At 41.9% G+C, this 20,760-nt stretch overlaps 1 protein-coding gene across 1 annotated transcript; it reads left to right on the plus strand.

The window, feature by feature from the left end:
- Positions 1 to 1,559: 1,559 nt before the first annotated feature.
- LOC311150079 (calcium/calmodulin-dependent protein kinase type 1D-like) lies at positions 1,560 to 15,950 on the plus strand (the record flags this gene model as incomplete). The annotated part of the gene is made up of 10 exons (XM_084187350.1): positions 1,560 to 1,704; positions 3,369 to 3,477; positions 7,200 to 7,325; positions 7,456 to 7,530; positions 7,922 to 8,184; positions 10,015 to 10,090; positions 10,422 to 10,613; positions 14,988 to 15,075; positions 15,408 to 15,724; positions 15,887 to 15,950. 10 exons carry the CDS (start codon positions 1,560 to 1,562, stop codon positions 15,948 to 15,950), a joined length of 1,455 nt encoding a protein of 484 aa, XP_084043476.1.
- Between the last annotated feature and the right edge of the window lie 4,810 nt (positions 15,951 to 20,760).

A 20,760-nucleotide genomic window follows, 5' to 3' on the forward strand; every position in this document is an offset into this window, starting at 1 on the left:
TTGAGCTAGGTACTCACAGTACAGTACAGTGGAATGGTGTCTTTTGGGTGCTAACTCCACAGGTTGTTATGATAAAAACTTATGCCTGGCAACAGTGTGCAACAAGGGAGCGCCAAGAGGCTGGGACCAGCCGGTGCGCCAACGGATTGGCTGAGTAAGTCTAAACCACGCTCAGTCTCTACTCTGATTGGCCAGCAGGGAGTGGGAAATATCTCTGTCAGAGTATTTGAAGAAGAACCTGTAACAATGGATTAGTTCTCTGAGTGCCCTGCGTGGTATTTCAGTGGACCCGTATATACGAACCTTCATACTTATCATACATACATTTTGCATATAATACATTTAGCTTGGATTGAAGATCTCTTGATTCTTATCCCAATACCAGATTTGAATTACGCAATTTCTAACACCTGTCAGGTGGATGGATTATCTTGGCAAATGAGAAATGGTAACTAACAGGGATGTAAACAAATTTGTGCACAAAATCTGAAATATCAAAGATAAATAAGTTTTTTGTGAGTATGGAACATTTCAGGGATCTTTTATTTCAGCTCATGAAACATGGGACCAACACTTTACATATTGCATTTATATTTTGCAATATATTCAGTATAGATGCAAGCATCAATAGCAAAATAGAAGGTCAACATTTTCATTATGTCACCTTGATGAAAAGTGATACGGTATATCCTAACACTGTCCTATTGCAATGAAAGGCTACTGCACATGTTGGTGTGTTAATAAAAATGTAAAGATCTAAAGGTACAATCTGTACATCTAACAGCCTGACCCTGCCACTTTGTTTGGTAAACTGACTGATGGATGAAAAAATAAGCAATTTGTCAAAAATGGTCCCAGTATTTGTTGTCAAATCTTGAAAAAACAACAACAACATGACGTTAGAGCGACAGGACATATAGTGTTGACTATCACTGCACTGCTCAATAAATGAACCCCTGTGACATCTCGGCACCGGGCCCCTCCCTCCCCGAGCCCGAGCCGTTAACGGGGAAGTAACCGCGGGACCTAATCTCTGACCTGAAAAAACTAGCTATTTCCGTGGTTGCCGACACGGTAATCTGTCCAGTCCTCAACGAGCTTTTGGCAGGAGAGTCCGAGAAGCGCTACCTACAGTTTCTCACTGGTAATTCAAAGAGAAATCTGCTCCGCCTGGGTAGGTCTCTCTCATTCATGGAAGTCGGTCCATTAGTGCTTCTCGGTCTGAATTGAAGCATTGCCGCCAAGTCCTAGGATATAGCTTCTGGGTTTTCATGTTAAAAAGGTAGTTTCAACATAATACTTTTTAGCATAATGATAGGCTATTCTGCGCGTGGATGACATTCAGATCAAAAAGGTCCATAGACGTACAACTCAAGTTCAATAATTTATATGTAAATACATATTTGAGATTGTATTGCAATCAGAATCGTGTCAAATAAGATGTTTTTAACAGGCTAATTCGAGTGATTGCGCAGGGGATGCTGCAGCCAACTTCGTCCATCCGCAGCTTTGAGTGCAGAGCCATAGAAAAAACCACTGGATGTGTGACGTCCCAGCGAATGTCGGTCTCTAAATATAAAAGTACGCTCTGTCCTCTCGCATTTTCCCACGGCGTTTTCTACCAGTGTTGTCCTTGCATTGGCCGGACTGCCTGCATCCCTAAAGGCAATACTACCTGTGGCTTGAGTTGTTATAAACTTTCAGGTAAGGCAGTCCAGCTTTAAAGACACCCCTTACCATCTGAGAACTGTCTTTAAAGTTGAAACTTACCTAGAGTTGAAACTAGCCTAAAGTGCTGATCAACAGATTTACAACATCGTTTAGAAACTTTTTTTTTTCTGATAGCAAGGATTGATACTAAGGATTTTGTTCTCTGTATTTATTTTCCTCTGGGGAAAATAGTCATTCTATTCTATTGTATTCTCGAATTGTGTGTACCATATCCATCGTCTGAAGCTGCACTTATATCTATCTTATGACATGGTGTAATTCTATGATTGCACTGAACACTGTACTGTTCCTGGATGTACTGATGTTGCTGCTTGTGCTGTATAATGCCCACAGAATGACAACACATTGATGTGGGTAGACAGCGGACTCTACAGTGTGATATCAGGGAGGTAAAGGAATAAAAGCATGACAGGTGGCTGTGGGAGAGAGACTGAGAGGGACGAGACAGGGACAGAGCTTCATCTTATCATAGTTGGTAGTAGCCAGAATGTATGGGAGGACATGCATACATACATTTTGGCTTTAGCCTATGCTTTTTTATTTTATGCTTGTCATGTGGCTACTGTATTACCTGTCTGAGTGACAGATTTGATAGGACATTTGTCTGACAGTCTTAACAGTGGTTCAGAGCAGTTTTCATTTGCCTAACATGGTTTTGACTATTTGGATATCAATGGAACAGACTTCCTAAGAAGATAGTTGGGAAGGACATTTGCGAGGTAGTGATGTCAAAATTGCTTCATACTTTCAAGATTGTTCCCTTGGTTTTCCTATGTGAAACTATACAAACAATCTTGCTTGTTTGTTACCATCTTCAGGATATTGTTTTTCTTTGGTCTAACAGCTACACTTTATTTCCTAAGGGTTGTTTTACATGTAGAAATTGATTGTTAATTCTGTCAAGAGCTCTGGACATGTTCCATAAATTATCGAATCCTGTCCTTGGCTTGGTTGGCCTCTTACACTGTGACTGTTCCAGGCAAGGTCAGGTTCTACAGATCATACATTTGTAATCTCTTATATAATGGAAACAAGGCCAAGCTACAGGGTAACTTGGCTGCATAAACTAGGGCCTACCGTAGCTGTAATCTTTACCAAACAGTTTGGGTTGATCAGCCAAGTTACCTAATTCAGAACAGCAACAAACAAAAAAATCAGGAAACTTCTGTAGATATTGCATCTACAGCTGGTTTGGATGTTCACTCTGAGTTAATCTCAGAGTAATAGAGAATAATGGATGCTCAATGATTTTACCATTGTCTGTCTATGTCAATCATCTCTCAATCACCTAACTAATGATTTAGCAGCCCTGTTAGACATACAGTGGTGTCAGACTGTCTGGCATTATGGTGCGCTGTACATGGGCCAATGGAATACAGATCTGTTTTACCTGTGTGGCTGCAGACAAAGTGCTGATTTCTCATGACTCTGGGAAATGTCATAATCCAAGAGGACATTGTGAGAGTGTATGGGTGTGGATACAGAAATTATTATTTTGGGGTTTCGCAATAGCACTGCAGAACATATGTGAGTAGGAATCTAGGAAACACTCATCTCATAGCCTATGAGATTGAAGTATACTCGATTCTGAAAATTGGTGTTTAATGACACTCCTCCGTTTTTTCCCATTGTTACAGAAATCCCATTTAAAGAAGCAGACATGGGTCGTAAAGAAGCCGAATTTGACTGGAAGAAGACCACTGACAACATCCAGGAGGTGTTTGACTTCATGGAGGTCCTTGGATCGTAAGTACAGCCCACACCCACCTACCTACCATAGGACCATTTTCCCTACCTCATTAGAACATTCATTCTAGGAACAAGAGTGCAAATAACCTTGCAAATACATCACTAGCTGAAAATCTGGAATGGATCTGCTAAAAGGTTTCTCTTTAGAAAGACACTGTTTTGTTTTAAGTTACATGTGACCTCATTGGGGAAAGAGAGAGAGAGACCGATTGGATTACCACGAGACCTACTTTACAGGTGTCTTATAGACAAGTCACTGTGGCAGTGCTGAGGGTATCGGTCCTACACCTCCTGATGACGTCTGGTACATCAGATGGCTCATCAGATCATTCACAAAACGGCCAAGAGAAGTCGTCTATGGAGCCATCTTTAGCTTGATATTCATTGAGTTTCAAATTCCAAACTGGATTTTGATTTCTTTGGTACAATCTTGGCAAAGGGTGAGAAGCCCACAAGATTCCACAAGAACTCTTCAAATAGTTTTTCCAGACTTTTTTAATGGCCTTGTAGAAAATGTGAGTTATTGTAACCAGTGGTGTAAAGTACTTGAGTAAAAATACTTTAAAGTACTACTTAAGTTGTTTTTTTAGGTATTTGTACTTTACTATTTATATTTTTTACAATTTTTATTTTTACTTCACTACATTCCTAAAGAAAAGATTGTACTTTTTACTCCATACATTTTCCCTGACACCCAAATGTACTTGTTACATTTCGAATGCTTAGCAGGACAGGACAATTGTCCAATTCACAAACTTATCAAGAGAACATCCCTAGTCATCCTTACTGCCTCTGATCTGGCAGACTCACTAAACACAAATGTTTAGTTTGTAAATTACTTCTGAGTGTTGGAGTGTGTCCTTGCTATTCGTAAATTTAAAAAACAAGAAAATGGTGCCGTCTGGTTTGCTTAATATAAGGAATGTGAAATGATTTATACTTTTACTTTTGATACTTACAGTAAGTATATTTTAGTAATTACATTTACTTTTGATACTTAAGTATATTTTAGCAATGACATTTACTTTTGATACTTAAGTATATTTAAAAGCAAATACTTTTAGACTTTTACTCAAGTAGTATTTTGCTGGGTGACTTTCACTTTTACTTGAGTTATTTTCTGTTAAGATATCTTTACTTTTATTCAAGTATGACAGTTGGGTACTGTTTCTACCACTGACTGTAACTAAGTAATTTGAGTAAATGTAACTAAGCAGTTTCAAATGATTTAGATAGTAAATATTTATCCAACACAAACTATGTGCATTGATTTTGCACCATTCAAACTAGCCTCATGTTAGCGGGGTCAACCAGCATGAGTAATCCATGGGGTCAATCAAATGTTCTTGACTGAGCTGTCCTGTCTTACTGAGCCTGTCATGTTGAGAGGCTTAGGAAGCGGTGGTGGTGGAGAATAGATCTGGGGCTGGGCCAGAGGTAAATGAAGGTGTGTAGGCTACTGCTGCCTAGTGGTCAGACGTCCCTGTACTGTGGGAACACAGACTTGGCTGGACTGAGGATTGGATAGGCAGATAAGAGAGGAAGCCATGTAGACAAACTACATTTGTGTGAACATACAGTATGTTTTGGAGAAAATTGCCTCTTAACTAAGAAGGGATGTTCTTTTGGAATTTCCCTGAATTGAATCTTGATGTTAAAGACAAAAATGTATGGCAGAATGAAGGCAGTTCTACTTGTTGCTGCATGATAAGTGGTGTAGGTGTAACTTGTTCTCAGCAGAGACCTACTTCAATTTGACAGATAGAACCTCTGAAATCACATCTGGGGAAAATATCACAAAACAGAAACGTATAAAATAAGTCAACTATAGTGAAAGCATAATACAAATATAAAAGTAGCATCATTTTTTCTGAATTATACAACTCTTCTCTTAAGGCAGGGTGATAGCTTTGCGTAGTCAGGAGGGGTCAACTTGGCTCTGCTGGTGTCAGGCTAAGGGTGATCAGGTGAAGGGCAGACTGACACTGATAATCTTTCTCAGTTTGGAACAAGGATCAATGAGTAGAAAGAACAGCTAAATGGATGGAGAAAGCTTGGACAGGTGCTCTATAGATCCGATTATACTGTACTGTACAGTGAAACACCTGTATGTAAACCAAGGCCCCGTGTTTTCTCTCATTTGCTCTCTTTAGGCCTAATTTATTTCATTAGCATACACACAGAGTGGTTGCTAGACTACAGTGTTTGACGATAAAGATATCACCATAACAAATTAGCACAGAGCAGTCCCTACTGTATTTCCTTCCTATGTTCCATCACAAGGATCTATCTAGGGGAATTAGGGAGATCCATTGGATAAGGCTTTATAAAGCTAAACCCACAGAACACAACAAAAACACAATCTAGTTTCCTGGCAATCTGACATACAGTACTGTACCGAGGCTTGCAGTCCGTCGTTACACACCTGTCTCTGGTGTAGATATCATCCCTATCCTGATCTTTCCCTTTATCATGGCTGATTTCAGCAGTCAATGGTGTATTTAGTCTATCTTTTGTGTTTTCAAACTGTACATGAGGAGAGTGTCTGACAACAAGCTTACTAATAGCTGCCTTGCATCCCAATTAATTTACACGGATGCTGTTTGATTGATAATATCCCTTGTGGGTTATAATGAGAATCATTGGGTTCTCTGGGAGAAGATGCAGTGTAGTTTGGGACAACATAAAGATGTCAGAATGTCTGACTTACGTCCTGGGGCCTACCTCTGTGCACAACTGAATTTAATGAGACAATGTGAGATAGCGTGAGACACAGCTGTCATAATAACTCTGCCTGCCTCCATGCAGTAAGACACGTTGGGACATGGGACTTTCTGCTGCAGTTGAAGCAATCTCTGCTAATTATCTTTAGAATTAAGGTAGTTAAATCATGTAACCTTAATCTTGCAGTGCTCTCATCTTGCGTATGTGTTCCTTAGACCTTCTTCACTGGCGTAACCCAACAGAAATGGGCAGCACTTTTGCGGTACAGTATCTTTTGTCAGCCCCTCTCTCCAGGTTGTGTATGACCCAATATATAACCTGGTTGCTGCTGCTTGGGGTAGAGGTCAATTTGTGCCGGCTGCACATGCTTCGTTCGTCCACACCTCGAGCCTGCCTGCCACAGTTTCCGTTGCGTAAGGGATAAACAGGCTAATCCCAGACAATGGACAGGACAGCTATTCCCAGACAATGCTGAAGATAGCTCGGAAACTGTACAGAACACAACATTGAGTGAGCCCTTAAGCCACTCAATCCCGTCACAGACCTTAATAAGCCCTTTTTCCACAGTATTCTGTTTTGATATCCTGCACCTCTCTCTGCTCTAAAATCAAAGGGTGCGTGTAGGCCACCTGATACCTGAAGAACAGAACAATAGAACCTATCAACGGTGTATTGCAAACATGTATAACCTACTGCAGGTCCATAGGAACTGAAGCCTACATCACAGCATTGCACATTTTTTTTGAAGAAATTACAGAAAAAATAATTTATGTCAGAAAATTACATCTCAGTATCTCATTTCACAAACAGTATCACCTCAGTGTTATGACATCACACCCATGAGGGCTTGACTAACAGTGCCCTTCATATTTTCTTATGGAAAATGGCAGTCTTCCTAATGGGGAAAGAAGCTGATTTCTCAGATCCTATGTAGTAATTGCACTATTATAATAATTGAACTAACCCTTTACCTATGTGTTTGTGTGATCATCCAGGGGGGCGTTCTCCGAGGTGTTCATGGTGAAGGAGAAGAAGACAGGCAAGCTGTTTGCCATGAAGTGTGTGAAGAAGAAGCAGAAGAGTATTCAGAATCTGGAGAATGAGATTGCCGTGTTGAGAAAGTAAGAGTTCAAAACGTTCAATTGTCATTCAGTCCCATTTCAATTGGATGAACCTTCACTACAGCTACTGTATGTTTCATTGTACTTTCATCTCACATGCTAAACATTACCTATATTTTCTCACTCCCAGGATCAAACACGATAACGTTGTTGGGTTGGAGGATTTCTATGAAAGTCGATCTCATTACTACCTTGTCATGCAGCTGTAAGTTCAACATGTTTTACCTTTTACCTTTAGAATGGAGAAAATATAATGATAGTTATTTCCTATAAAAACCCTTGAGTACACACAAACTCCACAAATAATAGTTATTGCCCATTGATTTAATGACAGCCACATTGTTCTGCCTGTCTGAGTTTGGGATCAGACAGCAACTTAACACTCAAGTCAAATGCAGAAGCATAATGCTCATGGATAGAGTTTAGAGTAAGGCTGACTTAACTTACTTGACTTAAACGCCTTTACATTATGAGGAGCATATGTCATCCATAAATGTTAGGCTGAGAAATGTTTCCGACGCTCAGTTCATGGTTAAGGTTAGATTGAGTCAGCTTTAAGGTCTAAAGATTAACGGCTGTTGTTGTTCTCCCGAAAGCGTTGCTGGGGGTGAGCTGTTTGACCGTATCCTGGACCGGGGGATGTACTCAGAGAAGGATGCCAGCAGGGTCATCCAACAGGTGCTCCAGGCCGTACAATACCTCCATCAGAATGGCATCGTGCACCGCGACCTCAAGCCGGAGAACCTGCTGTATTACAGCCAGGATGAGAGCTCCAAGATCATGATCAGTGACTTTGGCCTGTCCAAGATGGAAGACAACGGTGTCATGTCCACAGCCTGCGGCACTCCAGGATATGTGGGTAAGGAAGGAGACATGTTTGGCCTTTACAGATAATGAACTGTGTGTATGGGTGAGAAACTGGGTCAGAGGAACCACACTCAAACACATAAGGGAGACAACAAAGACATTACAAAACCTAATAACCTAGATCTATGATCTACAGTGGGGGAAAAAAGTATTTAGTCAGCCACCAATTGTGCAAGTTCTCCCACTTAAAAAGATGAGAGAGGCCTGTCATTTTCATCATAGGTACACGTCAACTATGACAGACAAATTGAGAAAAAAATTTCCAGAAAATCACATTGTAGGATTTTTTATGAATTTATTTGCAAATTATGGTGGAAAATAAGTATTTGGTCACCTACAAACAAGCAAGATTTCTGGCTCTCACAGACCTGTAACTTCTTCTTTAAGAGGCTCCTCTGTCCTCCACTCGTTACCTGTATTAATGGCACCTGTTTGAACTTGTTATCAGTATAAAAGACACCTGTCCACAACCTCAAACAGTCACACTCCAAACTCCACTATGGTCAAGACCAAAGAGCTGTCAAAGGACACCAGAAACAAAATTGTAGACCTGCACCAGGCTGGGAAGACTGAATCTGCAATAGGTAAGCAGCTTGGTTTGAAGAAATCAACTGTGGGAGCAATTATTAGGAAATGGAAGACATACAAGACCACTGATAATCTCCCTCGATCTGGGGCTCCACGCAAGATCTCACCCCGTGGGGTCAAAATGATCACAAGAACGGTGAGCAAAAATCCCAGAACCACACGGGGGGACCTAGTGAATGACCTGCAGAGAGCTGGGACCAAAGTAACAAAGCCTACCATCAGTAACACACTACTCCGCCAGGGACTCAAATCCTGCATTGCCAGACGTGTCCCCCTGCTTAAGCCAGTACATGTCCAGGCCCGTCTGAAGTTTGCTAGTGCATTTGGATGATCCAGAAGAGGATTGGGAGAATGTCATATGGTCAGATGAAACCAAAATATAACTTTTTGGTAAAAACTCAACTCATCGTGTTTGGAGGACAAAGAATGCTGAGTTGCATCCAAAGAACACCATACCTACTGTGAAGCATGGGGGTGGAAACTTAATGCTTTGGGGCTGTTTTTCTGCAAAGGGACCAGGACGACTGATCCGTGTAAAGGAAAGAATGAATGGGGCCATGTATCGTGAGATTTTGAGTGAAAACCTCCTTCCATCAGCAAGGGCATTGAAGATGAAACGTGGCTGGGTCTTTCAGCATGACAATGATCCCAAACACACCTCCAGGGCAACGAAGGAGTGGCTTCGTAAGAAGCATTTCAAGGTCCTGGAGTGGCCTAGCCAGTCTCCAGATCTCAACCCCATAGAAAATCTTTGGAGGGAGTTGAAAGTCCGTGTTGCCCAGCGACAGCCCCAAAACATCACTGCTCTAGAGGAGATCTGCATGGAGGAATGGGCCAAACTACCAGCAACAGTGTGTGAAAACCTTGTGAAGACTTACAGAAAACGTTTGACCTGTGTCATTGCCAACAAGGGGTATATAACAAAGTATTGAGAAACTTTTGTTATTGACCAAATACTTATTTTCCACCATAATTTGCAAATAAATTCATAAAAAATCCTACAATGTGATTTTCTGGAAAGAATTTTCTCATTTTGTCTGTCATAATTGACATGTACCTATGATGAAAATTACAGGCCTCTCTCATCTTTTTAAGTGGGAGAACTTGCACAATTGGTGGCTGACTAAATACTTTTTTCCCTCACTGTATCTGTCAAATACCATACAACACTAGTTGAGTTAAATGAACTGAACTTGGAGAATTGTTCTTACTTACTCTGTTTCCAAACCTTCAGCCCCTGAAGTCTTGGCCCAGAAACCCTACAGCAAGGCAGTGGACTGCTGGTCTATTGGAGTCATCACTTATATCCTGTGAGTATTGCTCTCATTGATAACCTCAGGATATGTATAGGCTACTGTAGGGTATAGTTGATTGCATGTCAAGACTATGTATCTGACCAGGTCTTTGCAGGCAAGAGTGCATTTTTGGTTTTCAAGCTTGTTAGTCTAATCAAGGGTTATCTTTAGCATGATGAAGGCATAGTCACGCTAATTCTTTAGTGCCACTGGGCCATTCCCTCAACATGTACTGTTACAGTGGTGGAGGTAGAGCTCCATCTTGTGGACATTTAACACAGACACACACACTGTATCATTTCTTAAAGACACAAAATTACACAGCATTATTATTTGGTCTCTCTAGGCTCTGTGGATATCCTCCTTTCTATGAGGACACTGAGACGCGACTGTTCTCTAAGATCATGAAGGCACAGTACGAGTTTGACTCTCCCTTCTGGGATGACATCTCTGAATCAGCCAAAGATTTTATCCGCAACATGATGCAGAAGAACCCTAAGATGCGCTTCACTACAGAGCAGGCTCTCAGGCATCCCTGGTGAGTTTCATGATCAACAACATTATTGCTTCATCTGTTTTGTCTGTAACATCTACAACAACCTTCTTTGTGGTGTCCAGTGTGAGGTGTATTCAGGCTAGCCTGGAAAAAGTTTCGGTTTCAATGACAGGAATGCCAAACTGAATTAGTGAGTTGAAACAAAGGTGAAATATAGCAGAGGAAGTTCAGGCGTAAAAACAAACAAAATATAATTATTGTAAAATTGACTGTGTCCATAAAATGTATATAGTATGTATAAGCTGGAAGTAGAGGCCTAAGCGTTGTTGTTCACTAGTTTACTCCAATTAGGGGAGGGGTGGTGGGGTTGGAAAGTAATAAAGGGAAAGATGTTTAAAAAAAGGATATGTGTAGATATGTATGTATATACAGTACCAGTCAAAAGTTTGGACACACCTACTCATTCAAGGGTTTTTCTTTATTTTTACTATTTTTTACATTGTAGAATAACAGTGAAGACATCAAAACTATGAAATAAGACATGGAATCATGTAGTAACCAAAAAAGTGTTAAACAAATCAAAATATATTTTATATTTGAGATTCTTCAAGGTAGCCACCCTTTGCCTTGATGACAGCTTTGCACACTCTTGGCATTCTCTCAACCAGCTTCACCTGGAATGCTTTTCCAACAGTCTTGAATGAGTTCCCACATATGCTGAGCACTTGTTGGCTGCTTTTCCTTCACTCTGCCGTCCGACTCATCCCAAACCATCTCAATTGGGTTGAGGCCGGGGAATTGTGGAGGCCAGGTCATCTGATGCAGCACTCCATCACTCTCCTTATTGGTCAAATAGCCCTTACACAGCCTGGAGGTGTGTTGGGTCATTGTCCTGTTGAAAAACAAATGATAGTCCCACTAAGCCCAAACCAGATGGGATGGCGTATAGCTGCAGAATGCTGTGGTAGCCATGCTGGTTAAGAATTCTAAATAAATCACAGACAGTGTCACCAGTAAAGCACCCCCACACCATAACACCTCCTCCTCCATGCTTTACGGTGGTAACTACACATGCAGAGATCATCCATTCACCCACAACACGTCTCACAAAGACACGTTGGTTTGAACCAAAAATCTCCAATTGGGACTCCAGACCAAAGGACACATTTCCTTGGCCCAAGCAGGTCTATTCTTCTTCTGTGTCTTTTAGTAGTGGTTTCTTTGCAGCAATTCGACCATGAAGGCCTGATTCACACAGTCCCCTCTGAACAGTTGATGTTGAGATGTGTCTGTTACTTGAACTCTGTAGATGTGTCTGTTACTTGAACTCTGTGAAGCATTTATTTGGGCTGCAGTTTCTGAGTCTGGTAACTCTAATGAACTTATTCTCTGCAGCAGAGGTAACTACGTCATACCGCTCAGGAAGGAGACGCGTTCTGTCTCATAGAGATGAATGTACTTTGGTGTGAAAAGTGCAAATTAATCCCAGAACAACAGCAAAGGACCTTGTGAAGATGCTGGAGGAAACGGGTACAAAAGTATCTATATCCACAGTAAAACGGGTCCTATATCGACATAACCTGAAAGGCCGCTCAGCAAGGAAGAAGCCTCTGCTCCAAAACCACCATAAAAAAGCCAGACTACGGTTTGCAACTGCACATGGGGACAAAGATCGTACTTTTTGGAGAAATGTCCTCTGGTCTGATGAAACAAAAATAGAACTGTTTGGCCATAATGACTATTGTTATGTTTGGAGGAAAAAGGGGGTAACTTGCAAGCCGAAGAACACCATCCCAATCGTGAAACACGGAGGTGGCAGTATCATGCTGTGGGGGTGCTTTGCTGCAGGAGGGATTGGTGCACTTCACAAAATAGATGGCATCATGAGGAAGGAAAATTATGTGGATATATTGAAGCAACATCTCAAGACATCAGTCAGGAAGTTACAGCTTGGTCGCAAATGGGTCTTCCAAATGGACAATGACCCCAAGCATACTTCCAAAGTTGTGGCAAAATGGCTTAAGGACAACAAAGTCAAGGTGTTGGAGTGGCCATCACAAAGCCCTGACCTCAATCCTATATAACATTTGTGGGCAGAACTGAAAAAGTGTGTGCGAGAAAGGAGGCCTACAAACCTGACTCAGTTACACCAGCTCTGTCAGGAGGAATGGGCCAAAATTCACCCAACTTATTGTGGGAAGCTTGTGGAAGGCTACCCAAAATGTTTGACCCAAGTTAAACAATTTAAAGGCAATGCTACCAAATACTAATTGAGTGTATGTAAACTTCTGACCCACTGGGAATGTGATGAAAGAAATAAAAGCTGAAATAAATCATTCTTTCTACTATTATTCTGACATTTCACATTCTTAAAATAAAGTGGTGATCCTAACTGACCTAAGACAGGGAATTGTTACTAGGATTAAATGTCAGGAATTGTGAAAAACTGAGTTTAAATGTATTTGGCTAAGGTGTATATAAACTTCCGACTTCAACTGTATATACACTGCTCAAAAAAATAAAGGGAACACTTAAACAACACAATGTAACTCCAAGTCAATCACACTTCTGTGAAATCAAACTGTCCACATAGGAAGCAACACTGATTGACAATACATTTCACATGCTGTTGTGCAAATGGAAGAGACAACAGGTGGAAATTATAGGCAATTAGCAAGACACCCCCAACAAAGGACTGGTTTTGCATGTGGTGACCACAGACCACTTCTCAGTTCCTATGCTTCCTGGCTGATGTTTTGGTCACTTTTGAATGCTGGCGGTGCTTTCACTCAAGTGGTAGCATGAGACGGAGTCTACAACCCACACAAGTGGCTCAGGTAGTGCAGCTCATCCAGGATGGCACATCAATGCGAGCTGTGGCAAGAAGGTTTGCTGTGTCTGTCAGCGTAGTGTCCAGAGCATGGAGGCGCTACCAGGAGACAGGCCAGTACATCAGGAGATGTGGAGGAGGCCGTAGGAGGGCAACAACCCAGCAGCAGGACTGCTCCTCCGCCTTTGTGCAAGGAGGAGCAGGAGGAGCACTGCCAGAGCCCTGCAAAATGACCTCCAGCAGGCCACAAATGTGCATGTGTCTGCTCAAACGGTCAGAAACAGACTCCATGAGGGTGGTATGAGGGCCCGACGTCCACAGGTGGGGGTTGTGCTTACAGCCCAACACCGTGCAGGACGTTTGGCATTTGCCAGAGAACACCAAGATTGGCAAATTCGCCACTGGCGCACTGTGCTCTTCACAGATGAAAGCAGGTTCACACTGAGCACATGTGACAGACGTGACAGAGTCTGGAGACGCCGTGGAGAACGTTCTGCTGCCTGCAACATCCTCCAGCATGACCGGTTTGGCGGTGGGTCAGTCATGGTGTGGGGTGGCATTTCTTTGGGGGGCCGCACAGAGGTAGCCTGACTGCCATTAGGTACCGAGATGAGATCCTCAGACCCCTTGTGAGACCATATGCTGGTGCGGTTGGCCCTGGGTTCCTCCTAATGCAAGACAATGCTAGACCTCATGTGGCTGGGGTGTGTCAGCAGTTCCTGCAAGAGGAAGGCATTGATGCTATGGACTGGCCTGCCCGTTCCCCAGACCTGAATCCAATTGAGCACATCTGGGACATCATGTCTCGCTCCATCCACCAACGCCACGTTGCACCACAGACTGTCCAGGAGTTGGCGGATGCTTTAGTCCAGGTCTGGGAGGAGATCCCTCAGGAGACCATCCGCCACCTCATCAGGAGCATGCCCAGGCATTGTAGGGAGGTCATACAGGCACGTGGAGGCCACACACACTACCGAGCCTCATTTTGACTTGTTTTAAGGACATTACATCAAAGTTGGATCAGCCTGTAGTGTGGTTTTCCACTTTCATTTTGAGGGTGACTCCAAATCCAGACCTCCATGGGTTGAATAATTTGATTTCCATTGATAATTGTTGTGTGATTTTGTTGTCAGCACATTCAACTATGTAAGGAAAAAAGTATTTAATAAGATTATTTCATTCATTCAGATCTAGGATGTGTTATTTTAGTGTTCCCTTAATTTTTTTGAGCAGTGTATATATATATATATATATATATATATATATATATATATATATATATATATATATATATATATATATATATATATATATATATATATATATATATATACCCCCTATATATATATGCGAGAGGAAAAAAACATGGGGGATTGGAAGTGATGCAGACAATAACATTGATGGAAGTTACAATCTATCTGCAATATTAAAGCTGATGTACCCCCTAAAAAATAATGATAATTTAATAATAATAACAAATAAAAATAAAGGTGAAATATAGCAGGATTTAGTCTAGATTTTGAGGCTAGATTCAGGCTAAAACCATCAGGAGATTATAATGTTATTTTCGGTTGTCTCTCCTTCAGGATCATTGGAAATACAGCACGGAGCCAGGATATTTACCACTCTGTCAGTGTCCAGATGCAGAAGAACTTTGCCAAGACCAAGTGGAAGGTGAGCCTTCCTCCCATACCGCTCAGTCAGGGTTCTGTCTCTCTCCCACATCTTAGACATAATCCCAGTGTCTTGTTTATGTGCACGACACGTCTGATCTCTATCCTGATTAAGGGCCATGATATACTGTAAACATCTGGGTGTTATTCAACATCCCTGATTACTCATAATCAAGTCAATATCAAGATCACTATGAAAATTATATGCCCAAGCTTTGCCCAAATAAAGCACCTCACCTAACTCATGATGATTATGTTTATCACCATGGTAGCGCATACAGTACTTTTCTCTTAGCATGTTGCTCATCAACTGTTGTTGGTGTGTCGTTACAGCAAGCCTTTAACGCCACCGTGGCCATCAATCACATGAAGAAGCTGCAGCTGGCCCACTCTGAGCTGGTGGTCAAGGCGCAGACCCTCAACATGCCCACCATCCAGGTCATCGACGTCTCCTCCCCCACCAAGTCCCACAACCCCCTGGATCCCGAGAGACTGGAACACAAAGGGAACCACATGACCCTACAAATCAGCTCCAGAGACACGAAGAGCCACCAGCCCCTAAAGATCAGCCAAAGCGAGCCGGCACACACCCATACCTTCGCAGAGACGGGCAAACATGCCTACCACTCTGAGCCTGCTAACCTTAATACGTAAGGACCAACCCTAACTCCCATATTTACCTAAAAAGACGACTAGCCTCCATTCACTGTGTCTGAATGACCATTAAACAGTGGGGAATATCCCAGATTTAGCCCCTTACACCATCCTCTTTGTGACTATCTGATGGATGACTTTGCGTGCCCTTGTTTTAGGTACAGGGCAACGGCCAACCGCAATGGCCAGGCTCTCCAGACTGGAGTGTGCTCTGTCATGTGAAGGGTCTTTGGAAGGACTTTGTGTGGAATTTTTTTACTAGGTAAATATTGAACTATTACACGTTAGACTCTTTATTTTAGTGCTGTAACGAGGTTGCATTATGGTAGTTTATTTCTTATTAGTAATAGATATAGATCATCTAAATGTGATTGTATTGTGTGATTGGCCTCCCGAGTGGCGCAGTGGTCTAAGGCACTGCATCGCAGTGCTAGCTGTGCCACTAGAGATCCTGGTTCGAATCCAGGCTCTGTTGTAGCCAGCCGCGACCGGGAGACCCATGGGGCGGCGCACAATTGGTCCAGGGTAGGGGAGGGAATGGCCGGCAGGGATGTAGCTCACTTGGTAGAGCATGGCGTTTGCAACGCCAGGGTTGTGGGTTCGTTTCCCATGGGGGGCCAGTATGAAAAAAATAAAAATAATTTATGCACTCACTAACTGTAAGTCGCTCTGGATAAGAGCGTCTGCTAAATAACTAAAAATGTAAATATTTGACTAAGTGTGTGTCCCTCCTCTCCAGGTCAGTCAGACGACTTGGTCGTGTCTGCTTCCTTCCTGTCGGCCAGCCTAGGCACTGACACTGGCAAGTGGATTCTCAGGACGGCCAGTGAGATCCAGAATCTGCCGGGTTTCTGAAACAGTGCCTAGAAACCACCCTGAACACATTCTAGACATACTGTACACTGACAGACACACACATACATGTATATAACAAGGTATTCCATGATGTCCAGGGCGGAGGGGCACTATGCTCACTAGGAACTGTGCGGTGTATGTATTATACAATGGACATCACATAACAATTTGTGTTATAACCCTTGAAGAAGGAGTTGATGTCAGGGAAAGGTTTGTTTGCGTCGTGGTGATGCGATGTGGAGCCAAGTTGTTGAAAGACCGCTAAATAAGAAGAAATAGGACTACTGTGTACATCACTATAAGACTGACTTAGGTGGTTGTGCTGTTCCATGGTGTGGAGAGATGGTCGAAACAGAAAGCCATCTTTGATGTGGAATATATGACCAAGCAGAATTTTATCACTATGTACATTGATGGGGGAAGTTGATGGGGAACATTGAGTCTCATGATGCTAAAAGGGATTCTTGTTAAAGCTCTTTTTGTTTCTCAAAATTCTCTTGTTCTGTCATTCCCTTATGTTTTCTTTGTCAGGCTTTATTGTTCTAACATATTCACAATATTCTTTAACAAAGACATTTCTTGAGCGTATTAAGAAGTAAGCAAACAATAGTGTTATCTGTGTGCTCCCTGACAACTCATTACCAGTGGAAATACTATGAATGTACTCTTAATGACTTGCCAACTCACCAGCACTCATATTAATGAAGGGTGAGATTGTAAATATCATTGTAAATCTAATTTATCCTTGTGCTGAAGAGATTTGGATAATAGTAATATAATATTATCAATACAGTAATAAAATAATGTCTCCTTTAATACAAGAAGGTGAGTTGCTTCTGTCCCAAGCTCAGCGGAGCTTGCTGTTGAAGTTTTGTAAATATTCTATATGTTTTTTTTCTTCTCTGTAGCTTCATCGTCAATAAATAAAGTGTACACAAACAATCCTACGGCATTGCTTTTTTCCCTCTCTCTATGCTCGGTCATTCGGCCCAATTCAGTGACCTAGATCAGGGGCTCCAAACTTTTTCCCCAGCCCCTCTTATGTGCCCTTAGCCGTAGTATATTGGCCATATACCACAAACCCTTGAGGTGCCTTATTGCTATTATAAACTGGTTACTAACGTAATTAGAACAGAAAAAGTTAGTTTTTTGTCATACCCATGGTATATGGTCTGATATTTTTTAAACATTTTAGTCATTTAGCAGACGCTCTTATCCAGAGCGACTTACAGTTAGTGACTTCATACTTTCAGCCAATCAGCATTCAGGGCTCGAACCACCCAGTTTATAATTAGTAATTCATTCCACATAAGTGAAGGATAAAGTGGTACAGCAGCAGTACAGGCTCTTTATTATTATTATCACAAAACACATATGAAAGATGTTATTTGTCCCTATTACACTGTCCACCAAATCCCCCTCTTCAAAAATGCTCCTTTAAAGCAGCTAGCTAATCCAGTGTGAGAGTACTTTTTGCCTTCCCGCTCATGTGGTACGGATGAAAAGGTCCTCACATGAGTGCTACATGCAGCGTGAGCTTTCTTACCGACCCTTCCACCCCACCTCCCTCCCCTCCCAACCACAAGACAGTTGACTTGGAGCACAGATAGCTGAGACAGACTGCCTATTCAGGCAAAAGAGCGTGGCATAGAACCCAGAAATATGGGGCAAAGGTCCCCAAACAGTCTACCAGTTTCCCTAAAGTAGCAAACATGCCAGTCCAGAGCCACAGCTTACTGAAACAGGGAGTCTGTGTAGTCGGTGTGGTTCTCCCCTCACACGTAATGGTCTTCCTGACAGCGTAATTGCAGCCATATTACGCACTATCACATCTAGGAAGTTTGCCATGGCCAAGAACCATAAAGTGGGGAAAGGTTGAGTCTACTTTACACATGGCATGAGAATACAGAACATGAGTGTGAATCCCAGGATTCCAGATAGTGATATGTGACAATGGAATTTTATAGTGGACTTTATAACCTTGGTCTGACTGGCAGTCACATTTTCAAGAATGTCAGTGGGTCTGGAGTGTGAAAAGTAGCCTGTTTAACAGTCACCAAGGTCTGAAAATGTGATACGTATTTCATTATTGCCATCAGTGCCATTTCAGTATTGCTGAAATGACAACACATGGCACTCTGTGACTAGTGACAGGGATCAGACTATTTCACAACAGAACCAGACGACTGCCCTCCTCTTGTCCTGCTTTGGGAAATCATGTCAAAGAGCATGGTGCTTCACACACACATTTTGGTCATTTAGCAGACGCTCTTATCCAGAGCAACTTACAGGACCAATTAGGGTTAAGTGCCTTGCTCAACGGCACAGACGACCTTCCGGTTACTGGCCCAACGCTCTTAACCGCTAGGCTACCTACCGCCCCACATCCAATGTAACTTAATCAATTTAACAACAATGTCAAAATATACTGTAAATCCATTTGTTGTGGACACCCATAGGCTAAGGCACTGGAAGTCTAAGAGGCATTGGGACTTCCTTAAAGCTATCTGTACTACTTTGTTTGATAAGGAGTTAACCTAACACTGCAGCTGGGGCATTCCAACCAATAAAGGGGTGGTCACAGAGATAAATTGATTGATCTTTATAGGGGTGGTACTCTAACATTAAATATTTCTCATTGGATACAAGTCAACCTTTTCTGATGGTGTTTAATGTACAAGACACTGGACACAAACCAACCAACCACACATGATGGTCAATGTTCAGCAACGTGTAGTGTTAGTCTTAGCTCTCTTTATTCTTCATTGTGGAGTTGTCAATTCCCTAATATAAAATGATAGTAGACATGTTGCAAAGACTCAGGAGAGAATATTGGAAGGGAGTTCAGGTCAAACATAGCTACTGCTGGTGTTTATCTTACTGTTTCACAAAATACAAGCTTCACTCTTATGATTAACAATTTGCCTAGTTCAACTTCAAAGTTTTGCAGGTAGATGAGACCCGCAAAATGGGTGAGGTTTTCACCTTTGACATAATTTGACTTTCTTTTTTTGATGACACGTCAGCAAACATTGGACTGCTTTGTAGAACGAACACTCATAGCACTGTTTAGAAGCAGTAAGATCAATGGGTTTCTGTAGTTGTATTACAGTTGAAGTCGGAAGTTTACATACACTTAGGTTGGAGTCATTAAAACTAGTTTTTTAACCACTCCACAAATTTCTTGTTAACAAACTATAGTTTTGGCAAGTCGGTTAGGACATCTACTTTGTGCATGACACAAGTAATTTTTCCAACAATTATTTACAGACAGATTATTTCACTTATAATTCACTGAATCACAAATCCAGTGGGTCAGAAGTTTACATACACTAAGTTGACTGTGCCTTTAAACAGCTTGGAAAATTCCAGAAAATGATGTCATGGCTTTAGAAGCTTCTGATAGGCTAATTGACATCATTTGAGTCAATTGGAGGTGTACCTGTGGATGTATTTCAAGGCCTACCTTCAAACTCAGTGCCTCTTTGCTTGACATCATGGGAAAATCAAAATAAATCAGCCAAGACCTCAGAAATAAAATTGTAGACCTACATAAGTCTGGTTCATCCTTGGGAGCAATTTCCAAATGCCTGAAGGTACCACGTTCATCTGTACAAACAATAGTACGCAAGTATAAACACCATGGGACCACGCAGCCGTCATACCGCTCAGGAAGGAGATGCTTTCTGTCTCCTAGAGATGAACGTATTTTGGTGCGAAAAGTGCAAATCAATCCCAGAACAACAGCAAAAGACCTTGTGAAGATGCTGGAGGAAACAGGTACAAAAGTATCTATATCCACAGTAAAACAAGTCCTATATCGACATAACCTGAAAGGCCACTCAGCAAGGAAGAAGCCACTGCTCCAAAACCGCCATAGAAAAGCCAGACTACGGTTTGCAACTGCACATGGGGACAAAGATCGTACTTTTTAGAGAAATGTACTCTGGTCTGATGAAACAAAAATAGAACTGTTTGACCATAATGACCATTGTTATGTTTGGAGGAAAAAAGGGGAACTTGCAAGCCGAAGAACACCATCCCAACTGTAAAGCACGGGGGTGGTCGCATTATGCTGTGGGGATGCTTTGCTGCAGGAGGGACTGGTGCACTTCACAAAATAGATGGCATCATGAGGAAGGAAAATTATGTGGATATATTGAAGCAACATCTCAAG

This window comes from Coregonus lavaretus, assembly GCF_964263955.1.
Source record: "Coregonus lavaretus genome assembly, chromosome: 22".
NCBI classification, from domain to species: domain Eukaryota; kingdom Metazoa; phylum Chordata; class Actinopteri; order Salmoniformes; family Salmonidae; genus Coregonus; species Coregonus lavaretus.